The sequence below is a fragment of the Aegilops tauschii genome, chromosome 1 (genome assembly GCF_002575655.3).
Source record: "Aegilops tauschii subsp. strangulata cultivar AL8/78 chromosome 1, Aet v6.0, whole genome shotgun sequence".
Lineage (NCBI taxonomy): Eukaryota > Viridiplantae > Streptophyta > Magnoliopsida > Poales > Poaceae > Aegilops > Aegilops tauschii.
This window is the reverse complement of record NC_053035.3, coordinates 406,861,933-406,873,030: the sequence shown is the minus strand read 5'-3', so window position 1 is coordinate 406,873,030 and position 11,098 is coordinate 406,861,933. Positions and strand designations below refer to the sequence as shown.

Here is an 11,098-nt window from a genome sequence, read left to right as displayed (position 1 = left end):
CCCTCCCTTGGGTCCGAATTGGACTAGGGGAAGGGGGCGGCGCCCCCTTTCCTTCCCTTCCCCCTCTCCCTTCCTTCTTCCCCCTTTCCTCCAGGTGGAATCCTACTAGGACTTGGAGTCCTAGTAGGACTCCCTCCTCCTGGTGTGCCCTACAGGGCCGGCCAGCCTCCCCCTCCCCTCCTTTATATACGGGGGTAGGGGGCACCCTAAAACACACAAGTTTCTCTTAACCGTGTGCGGTGCCCTCCTCCACAATTACACACCTCGGTCATATCGTCGTAGTGCTTAGGCGAAGCCCTGCGCCGGTAACTTCATCATCACCGTCGCCACGTCGTCGTGCTGGCAGAAATCTCCCTCGGCCTCAACTGGATCAAGAGTTCGAGGGACGTCATCGAGCTGAACGTGTGCTGAACGCGGAGGTGCCGTACGTTCGATGCTTGGATCGGTTGGATCGCGAAGACGTTCGACTACATCAACCGCGTAACTAAACGCTTCCGCTTACGGTCTACGAGGGTACGTTGACACACTCTCCCCGCTCGTTGCTATGCATCTCCTAGATAGATCTTGCGTGATCGTAGGTAAATTTTTTGAAATACTACGTTCCCCAACACGAAGGTGTGGGGGAGGCACATCCATGACGGAGGAGGAGGGAGGCCCTGGCGGCGAGCATCAGGGAAGTGGAGGAGAGTGTGCGGCCATGGCGACAAGCGTCGAGGGAGAGAGGGGGAGGCGTGCGGCCATGTCGGCACGCATCGGGAAGGCACATCCATGGCGGAGGAGAAGGAGGAGGAGGCCATGTCGATGAGCATCAGGGAAGTGGAGGAGAGTGCACGACCATGGTGACGAGCGTCGAGGGAGAAAGAAGTGCAGCCATGTCGGCGCGCATCGGGAAGAGAGGATTAGCGAGAGCAGGAAGAAGATAAGAGGAGGGAAGGGATATGCGTGGGCCCGCAAGGACGGGTGGCGCCTTGTCGTTGGTGGGTGCGCGTGGCGTATGAGAGCGATCCACGCGACCGACACAAAGTTCGTATGGCGTGCCAGATGTAAACGTTTTCCATATAGAAACACATGGACTTTGGCGGAATTAACACAAAGTTAGAGGGCTAAATCAATAAATAGCCGAATGGATAAGAATCCCCAATCTTTCTCCCGTGTGTCCTGAGGAAAAGACGGCCGCTGCCGGCCGGGAGGGCCTGCTCGCCGTGCGCCAGAGGCCGCTGATGTGGTCGTCTCGTGCCGCGCGCCCTGCTCCGGCGAGAGGGATCGGGCGCGTGTGATTCGGCGGCGCCGGCCGGGACGAAGCCGCTGCAGCCGGCGTCTTGGTCCAGTGCGGGAGTGAAGCCAGGCGATGCCTTCCTCCGTCGTCCAGCGTCCAGGCAAGATTCTGTTCGTGTAGCCATGCGCCTCGAGTCTCCGATTCATTTCTTCTTCCCCTCTTGATTTTCCTGTTTTGGATTTTTTTTTTTGAAACCCTCTCTTGGAGTTTAGAAGGGAAAGCAAGTGATTGAACAGTTGTCTCATTAATTGTGATTAGACGGCGCTTACAAGAGGTGGTTGCCGCAACCGACATTAACCCTACCTAATTAATTACTCCAGTATAGTTCCTAACAGAATGGAAGCAAAAAGAGAAGTCCAGTTCGAATCGACCGAATTCGTTTCCCTCCCCTCACATCCCCTCCCGGCTCCTGGCCAGGCCAGCAGCCCGCCCCGTCTCTTCCCTATATATTCTGACACCCATCCTGCCTCGCGGGCCTCGTGAGAAAGGGGTCGCGGCCGAGTTGGAGATGGATCCAGAAGAGGGGAGCAAGCGCGCTCGTTCGGCTGATGATGTGAGTCTTCCTCCTCTCTTCTCTCTTTCTAGGAGCGTCTCATTCGAATTCTCTAGGAGGAGCGAGAGCGAGCGTCTCATTCGAATTCGAGCGTCTGATCCGAATTCTCTAGGAGCGAGAGCGAGCGTCTGATTCCAGTTATTTGCTGATCCAAATACTTGTACGAGCACCGGATTCGAATTATTTGCTGACCCAAATACTTGTGCGAGCCATCGGATTCGAATTATTTGCTGATCCAAATACTTGTACAAGCATCGGGTTCGAGTTTATTTGCTGATGATCCAAATACTTGTACGAGCATCGGATTCGAATTTATTTGCTGATGATCCAAATACTTGTGCGAGCAACGGATTCGAATTTATTCGCTGATCCAAATACTTGTACGAGCATCTGATTCGAATTATTTCCTGTCCCAAATACTTCGTACGAGCATCTGATTCGAATTATTTGCTGATTTCTGATCCATATACTACTACTATTTGCTTGGTGCAGAGCACGGACACCGTCGGCCTCACAGGGGGATGGGCAGACATTCCCCGCGAGCTGCTTCCCGTTGTGCTCTCCCGCCTGCCATGTCCGGTAGATCGTCTCCGTTTCTCCGTGGTCAACAAGAAATGGCACGGGTTCATCAAACAACACCCTCCTCGTCTTCCTCCACTGCTCCCGTCCTTGGTGCTACCGGCTTCTCCAGAGCACCCTCTGGTCCACGTAACACAGGGAGGGAACACCCGGCGCCTCGGACTCCCACCAGACATCAAGCAGAGAGCAAGTTTCTGTGGATCCTACGAAGGGGGGTGGTTCGTCCTCGCTCTTGATAAACCACTGGAGAACAGGCTGTTCAACATATTCTCCGGCGTCAGCATTCCGATGCCAACGACGACAATGGTGGACGGGGATGCACGATATATCCGAGTTGAGGCAGCTGCTCTATCAGGGTCGCCAGTTCTGGACCCACCATACAACTACACCATCGGCGCGATTGCAAGGATCGAGGGCAGTGAGTTATCTGGCATTGCACTATGGGACCCGTCCAAGGAGCACTGGACGGGCATTGACTGGGATCTCATCCGATCGCAGAGTCTGGATATACACGATGTGGTATACTCCAATGGCAGCTTTTACTTCCTCAACTCTTATGAGAACATGGAGAGAATTGGAGCTCATCCCAACCGTGAGGGAGTCCCACCCCGTCTGGAGATTTATGTCGAGAAGGATTGGGAGATATATGATGAGGAACACCCGGAGAACTTGACAGTCCAGCGGTATTTGGTTAATCTTGGAGGTATGGAGGAGGATAATCCTTTCCTCATGGTGCTCAAGTATCAAGATGAGCCTACGCAGCCCACTTCCTCTGTGCGCGTGTTCAGGCTAAGCGAGGTTGATGAACCTGACGGTCCAGAGTACCCTGAGGATGTGGAGCCCCGTCTCCACTGGCATGAGCTAGATCCCAGCTCCAAGTCGGACCATGAGTTTTTCCTTCAGGCCAAGCTCATATTCATTGGGCGTGGTTGCTCCAGGATCTTCAATGCCAGTGATTTTGAGGATCTCGACGACAAGTTTCGCACTGGAGTGTCCATTTTCTTCTACGACGACCGTGGCGTCGAGGACCAAGAATGCTTCCTGCGTGGTGACATGGGAAGGTTCACTCTGCCGGAGGCCCAAGTTGAGCCGTGGCCGCCGGTCGGCAGCCAAGCAATCGGGCCACGGTCGCGCAAGTTCCCTCCTACGTGGTGGATTCACTGATATGTTGACCCAGATTGGGGACTGAACATTATTCCCTCTCTGCAACTTAGTCCTCTGCTTCCATTGAGTAGGCCACTAGGGCACACAAAAACATAGATAACGTGCTGCAAACTGTTCTACTAGCAGGCAAAAGACCGCGCCCATGGGTAAGCCAGTGTGAGTGGGTGTTGCTGCTCTAGTTAAGAAAATGGAATGGGGAACGGGAGGCACCAGTAGATCGAAAAACAGTTTTGGCTGGGGGGGCTGCTTCATGTGTGTCCTCGTATGTTGTTTTGTTGCAGGTAATGGGCTGAACCATTTGTTGGATACTGATCTATACATTGTTCATTTGTAACTAAACCTTTTCTGGATCAATGCAAACTTCCAATTCGGGTTTGTTTGCGGTTGGTAACAGTTGGTGCTTGTACATGTAACGCTCAGCTGTGAATGAATAGGCATGCATTGTTATTTTGGTTGGAGATGTCATAACTCTTACTCCCTATATATACTAGTAGAATGCCCGTGCGTTGCCACGGGCTTTTCAAATATTTTACGGGAGTTATGTAAACAATTATTTTGTACAATTTCACATGTAAAGAAAAGATAGCACGATCACAATCGGATAAGAGTTTAAACCACTTCCCTTGCAATGTAAATTGATAACAAAAAGGCAATTTGACAATGCATACTATATAGAATGATGATCCAATTAAAAATCGGTTACAAATTAAGATCTATTTGATGCGCTTAAGAAATTCTCGCACAATATCAGAAATGTTGACTTTATTAAAACTCGCTTGCCGTTGTTCTTCCTCCAAATGTTTGCCTTCTTTCTTCATCTGTTGATCCAACCACCTCCACTACACCCCACCTGAGAGCACATACATCCCGAGCACCCCAAACCGCCCTTATATGCCTGGTTGCATGGCTCGGTCACTAACGGGTAAAAAAAACGATGTTGGCCGATGCCTCATAACAACCCTATATGCCTGGGCAGTCCCACATCCATCATATCCAACCCAAATCTGGGAAAAATATAGGGAGGCCCGGGCGCACCCAGACGTGTACACCACATCAGCCCAGCCCATGTTGGCCCACACCGACTCCGCTCCGTCCCACTAAAATCTCCACCCGGAACAAAGCCTATCTCCACTTCACTTTCGATCCACACTCCATTGATTCCCCTCCACTCCACGTCCATCCCCCTGTCCTTCCTAATGTCGAGCATCAGCGGTATTGGAGGCGACAGATCTGGCAAAGAGGACGACTGGGATGCCTTCATTCTTGAGACGGAGAGCGACATGGGCGGCAGCTCGGGCTCAACTCCATCACCTGTTACCCGCCACTTTAGGGCGGATGCCAGCGCGGGCCCGTTCGGCACCGCACAGAGCTTCGCGCGCTTGGCCAGTTCCGCGCCACTGGACCGCGGCCCTCCTAACCCTCCTCTCCATAGCTCCTAGAGGTTATCAGTGGGTGCTCATTCTCGCGCCGCCGGCGACATTCACGCGGATGTCCGAAGAAGAGGCAGCAGCAGCCCGCCGCGAGAGGCAACATGCAAGGGAGAGGCCACCGGCGTAGGAGGCGGTCGCATAGTCCTCCCGATATCTACGGCTAGCTCCCTGATGACGACGGAGATAGACGCCCGCCGGATCTATCGGAAGAACGCCAAGGCCCTCCGCCTCGAGCTCGAGCAGTCGGTGCGCGAGGCAGAGAAGAGGGCGACAGCGGATGCGAAAGCAGCGAAGCTTGTGAGGCAGCAAAACTGCGTCGTTCGAAGGATGGTTGGCTAGATTGACTCCCCCAATATCACTGACGGCTCCGACGCCCCCCTCTCCTGCCACGGACGCCTACACTGGCGGCTACATCCGTAGCAACGAGGAAGTGGCGAAGAAGTGCATCCTTCTCTTCGACTTTGTTACCATTTTTAGTAATATTTGTTTAGAACTATGTTCATCGGCTAACTGTGGTGCTCTTTTGATCTATGTCAGATTATGTGGATATCTATGTCCAGATTATGTAGATTTATATGTCTGTTTGTTTCGTTGATGGTCAAAGTCGTTTGTTTCACGTTGCATGCATAGTATGGATTTGGGGTATCGTATATGAAGATCGAGGCTATGGACGTGGCGATTCGAGGGGTGACCGGTCATTATCCGGGACACACCCACGGACGTATAGCGTGCCTAATTTGATGCCCCCTGCAACCCATAGTTGAACCCACGAACCACCTGCATTGCCTCCGCTCCACTCAGCATTTCCAAACTCTTCTTGATAAATGTTTATCTCGTTAATCATTGATGGTTTTAATTGAAGAGCTAAAGATGCAAAGTTCACAAACTAATCTTTCCTCAAGAAGTCTTGAACCAAGTATCGAGCACTCATAATTGTAAATGTATGTTATACTATATCAATGCAAACCGTCCTTCAGAACATTGGGAAGAACAAAATACATATTTGATCCTCTTAGAAGAAATGAAAAAGATTACAAAATATACCCATGAATCAAGAACTGCAATTTTGAATAAGCTTATGCTTGTACTCATCTTTCACTACTATATAATGAGCCACAATAACTAACCATCCTCCATCACCTCTTGCAAATCTCTTAACCTCCCATCCTTGATGCACTAAACTGACTTTCAACATGACCAGTTCTATCCCTCACCACCCTGCCCAGATTAAATGGAGAATGAAAAGAACGCGATATAAGTACATCAAACAATCAGATGAGGCTATTGACAGTCCATAAATCATGAGTCCTACTGGTGGTATACATGAATAACCAAATGCCATTTACAATTATCCTGAAGGTGGGTAAATAGAAGGGTTACTGGTGGTACTAATTATTCTATTGTTAGTAGAAAATCCTTTTGGAGATCATGGATGACTAACACGATGTTGCAATCAATTTGTAATTAAAGAGGCCAAAAGTCCTTTTTCTTAAACCAGAATTCCTTATGCTGGATTTCAAACAAACCCCACAATAACATGGTCAATTTTGTTTTGGCTCTACTTATCACCTATCAACTACAATTAAACAAATGCGTGACCTATGAAGCTGATAAGAAATCATGTTAACTTGAAACTAAAATTCCAACAAAAGAGTGAGGAACAAACCTTGTTATCATTGCTCTGAAGTCTGAACCTCCCCCTATTTGTTAGTGAAATGTGAGTATGCTTCGAAGATAATAATTTCCTATGCAATATGTGCTTTTACATCTGAAAGAGCTACAAAATATGTTGACTTACCTATGTGCACTTCCTAAATCAAGCGGATAAAATTATTTCTATCAGCAACATAAAATACTAAACATTAGTTCAAATTGAATAATACAGTAGAATTGTCATTTCTGACTTTTTATCCATCACTAAATACGAAAGAAAGGGACAATGTTCACTAACCATGCAAATATGCTGACCATGGGATATTCAGGCTGGCGTATATGGGAAATCAAAGCTAAAAATGACTCGGTAAGTTAGGGATACATAAAAAATATTGTAAAAAGTGATAAAAACAAATCTGGAGCAACTCACGACCCCACGAACTCGTATTCGCAGTGAGCAAGTTAGTGAGGCCGCCACGGTAGTCCCGCACCAAGGGACATGGGCAACAACCGCCTTCCCATCCAACCTACTGATTCTGCTGGCGCTACTTTCATCCTAAGCCCATCAGTACCGCTAGTGTGTTGCCACGTACAGAGAAACTATGAATTGAAATTTTCATCCAAAGCATGAAAAATGTTAATGTTCCTCTCCTCTCCCATCCCTCGTGTGAACATACCCAATTCGTGGTTGCCTCGCTACATTCAGCGTAGCTCTGATGTGCAATGTTGTCTCCTCCAACTCTTAACAAATTCATTGTAGCTCACAACTGGACGGGCCTTGCGGGTTGAAGAAAATCCAAACCTAAATAGAAGCAACAAAATGAGGACAACTTATAAGAAAGGGAAAAGCGAGGAAGCACACACCTACATGCCCAAACAGAATATAAGATGCAACTACACTATGATTTACTCATTAAAGAGAGTTTAAAAAGCACACCAATCAATTAAAAGAGGCATCATTCCCTGTTCAAGTCTTTGATGTAATTTAGATTCGACAATAATAATGCAAACCTTTACATTGAATTTATGGTATTGAGACAAAATAATATGCACCAAGAACTATTAATTATATCCATCTATATTGTATTATTAGCATGCAAAAGCAAAATCACTCGACTATACGGAAGCCTCGAGTAACATCCTCCGGGACTGGACCTTCAAAAATGATTACTACACCAACAAACATAAGCATCAAACAGTAAGCTATTTAGTAATAGGATTTTCATACTATACAGGTGTTGGGGTGGGAGAGAAGTAGAGCTCCAGGAGGCATCCTTTGTGGAGAAAACCATTAGAGTGTTGCCGCAGGTTGGCATAATTAGTACTTACACAACTCCTGATAAAGCACACGATAAGGTGTAATCCAGTCCAATTCATTTCATAATGGGCAGTGGCTCTATCAAACAATATCGTCCCCGTTCCAGGTGTGCCATAGAGCAGAACGCCCATGAATGAGTATAGTAGTTAGGAGGACATCTCAAGATGGTGATACCTGTATCGTTGTCTCCCTGAGCTAACTGCATAATATGGTACTTCAAAGCACATTTTTCTTGAAACTTCCTTGGCGGCTTAATACCAACATGAAGAAACAGTTACAGATAAAGCTAAGGCGTAAATTCACCTTCTCCGCGATGATCCTTCACCATAAAAGGTTCAGTTTTTACTTCCCGGACTCTAGCACCATTGAAAAACATTTCTTGAACCTAGGTACTATGACAATCGCATACATGTAGCGGAGAGGTATATTCTCAATGATCGGTACCAATGCTCCTGTGAAACACCATATAAGCTTGACTATCTTTTGTACTGAAGATTCAGACATTGGAAATCTGAAAAGTAGTGTAGTCCAGAAAAGAAAGGCACTGAAATGTACATCTACATATGATATCCAAAGAGCTCAAAAATAGTAAATTACTGCATTGTTGGTTGCAGGAGGTTGATATTTTCCTCCCTGTACTCTGAATAGAGAAATAGGTGGCAGTGTGATTAAAAAGACAATATGCCAAGTCACCAGTACAACATGGACATGATACATCTGAAAAAAATGCATGTTTATCCACTTAGAAAACAATCTATTTTCACCCAAAAAAGGCAAACCATCCAATAAACATTTATTGTTTTAGGAATAAAGGTCAACGCCAGATGGAAAATGTATGGCGGTGCGATCAAGAACAAAACGGAAGGGCAAACAATACTAAAATGAAAACAAAGATCAAGAATAGAATTAAACATTATAATAAACTACATGCATCGACTCGTGAAAGCACACACGCATCCTTGGAAAGGTAAGAATGAGGTAAAACTGAGATGAAAAAAGCTCACCGGCGATCTCCATGCCGCCGGCCTCCCGCTCTGCCTCGGCGCCATCACATCCGCACTTCTCCTATACACGAGATGGAAACAAGTAAAAAGGTAAGAAGGGGAGGAAGGAGGCTGCAATCCCTGGAGGCCGAAATTCAAATCATAGAGCCCAAAAAGAGGAGCATTAGCTTACTGTGTACCTTGTTCCCCGTCGTCGTCCCCGCCGTCGTCCTCGTCGGTGTTGAAGTAGACCATGTACCACAATGAATTTGTCACCAGCATTAGCTTACTGTGTATCTTAATCTCACTCAAATAGCAGTTATTTTTCAATGCTGGAGTAGACCACATACCGCAGTGAATTTGTCACCGGCATACACAATGTTAGCCACAAGCATGACAAAAACTCCAAAGTACGCCTGGCTTGCCTGATATTTTTATCAGCTTCATTCACATCAGGTCATCGATTCTCTTCAACGTTGGTTGTATTCAACTATTCATCCCTTTATATGTATCTACCAGACAAGAAAATCTCTTGTTCTTCATATCGAGCTAGACTGTATACAAAACAGCAGCAACAGCCCGCGAAAATTAGTGTGCAGATGGGTTCAAATTCCTTGCTAACAATAAGAATGCCCGTGACAAAACTCAAATATACATACCTATAGTATCTAGGATCGTCATGCATATCAGACGACTTTTTTATTTTTATTAACCATTTAATCACTCATTTTTCATCATTATGTTCTATTTCATCTTTTCTTCCACCCACTATCTTCGTCTCCTTACATCCCATCTACAATGGATATGTGGAATTTTATGTACTATCAAGAACTACGGATAAGCAAAGTAAGAAAAATAATAATAAGCTACTGCAATAGAAAATGCTGGAGTTACACACAAAAAGGGCAAAACAAAATAGATCTTAATCTCACTCAAATAGCAGTGCAATTTCAGTGCTGAAGTAGACCACATACCCCAATGAATTTGTCACCGGCATACACAATGTTAGCCACAAGCATAACAAAAACTCCAAAGTACGCCTGGCTTGCCTGATATTTTTATCAGCTTCATTCACATCAGGTCATCGATTCTCTTCAAGGTTGGTTGTATTCAACTATTCATCCCTCTATATGTATCTACCAGACAAGAAAATCTCTTGTTCTTCATATCGAGCTAGACTGTTACAAAACAGCAGCAACAGTCCACCAAAATTAGTGTGCAGATGGGTTCAAATTCCTTGCTAATAATAAGAATGCCGTGACAAAACTAAAAAATAAAGTAAAATTGCGCAACAAGAAGTTACACGCCTGCAGAACTGAATCGGCTGCATGCCTGCAGTACCTGAAGTCCTGAACACACACACACATCCTTTTCTTTACTTCGGAGTGCGAGCTGCACGAGGTCAAACCCCAGCCACGTCTGAGCACTGCCCCCGCTCTTGATTAGTTGCCGCAGTGCCACGCATCTACGCCAACAAGCTGGGGAAACAAATGCAAACGTTACACCGAGTAAAAATCAACCATCCCACAATCATAACAATAGAAAAAATAATAACCAAAATTTAACAGAAGAACTGCTACTTGGCTCCAAGATCCATCTCGATAGCCCTTGATCTGGCTGCTGAGCTTCTCCTAGCCGCCTCAACATCACGTCATTACCAAACATGTAGTGGTCTAGTGGGACAAGGATTAAGAAATAACTTGAGATGAAAATACGATGGCTGTCAATTCCATAAGACGATCCAAGTAATTTGACAAAACAGATCGGGAGCATCTTGTATAATCTCAAAAAAGCAACTAAAAATATGAGAAATGAATTGATGAAAATCAGCCCCTGCTCACATTCATGCTCGCTGTTGTAATGGAGGCAAGGAATGGAGAGACCGGGAGAGGAAAGGAGCACATGGACGGCAAGCCTCCTCCACCGGCGAGTGGGGTTGCTTCACATCCGACCTCCACGGCCGCATCCTCCATGGAGACGAACTCCCGTGTTCACAACCGGCTCCCCATCGGCCGCTGCCTCGCCGACCTTGACGACGAAGTAGTCCCTCCCTTCGATCCCATTCGCCACGGAGGCAACACCCATCCTAGAGGACGGGTACGCGGTGAGATCCCTACTGGATCGTGGTCGCGCCACACCAAA

General features: G+C 46.8%; 1 protein-coding gene and 1 long non-coding RNA gene across 3 annotated transcripts; one reads left to right on the top strand and one right to left on the bottom strand.

Annotated features, from left to right (window-relative positions):
• Positions 1-1,123: 1,123 nt before the first annotated feature.
• LOC109752173 (uncharacterized) lies at positions 1,124-3,947 on the top strand. 2 transcript variants are annotated; one of them, XM_020311058.4, is made up of 3 exons: positions 1,124-1,376; positions 1,535-1,829; positions 2,322-3,947. In XM_020311058.4, the coding sequence occupies exons 2-3, from the start codon at positions 1,785-1,787 to the stop codon at positions 3,570-3,572; spliced, it is 1,296 nt and encodes a 431-aa protein (XP_020166647.1). In that variant the 5' UTR covers positions 1,124-1,376; positions 1,535-1,784; the 3' UTR covers positions 3,573-3,947. The 2 variants fall into 2 exon arrangements, with proteins under 2 accessions (XP_020166647.1, XP_020166648.1); XM_020311059.4 differs by having other exon boundaries at positions 1,161-1,376; positions 1,597-1,829.
• A 1,997-nt stretch (positions 3,948-5,944) lies between these two features.
• On the bottom strand, positions 5,945-10,840 carry LOC120970869 (uncharacterized). Its single transcript, XR_005765414.3, has 2 exons — positions 6,669-10,840; positions 5,945-6,220 (listed from the first exon to the last, which is right to left on the bottom strand). It is a non-coding gene; the product is annotated as an uncharacterized lncRNA (long non-coding RNA).
• Between the last annotated feature and the right edge of the window lie 258 nt (positions 10,841-11,098).

What these genes read in the sequence shown, in the direction of transcription:
- LOC109752173 (XM_020311058.4), top strand. Translation starts at nt 1,785, where the DNA reads ATGGATCCAGAAGAGGGGAGCAAGCGCGCTCGTTCGGCTGATGAT. An exon ending in GCGCTCGTTCGGCTGATGAT is followed by an intron (nt 1,830 to 2,321) that starts GTGAGTCTTCCT and finishes TGCTTGGTGCAG; the next exon opens with AGCACGGACACCGTCGGCCT.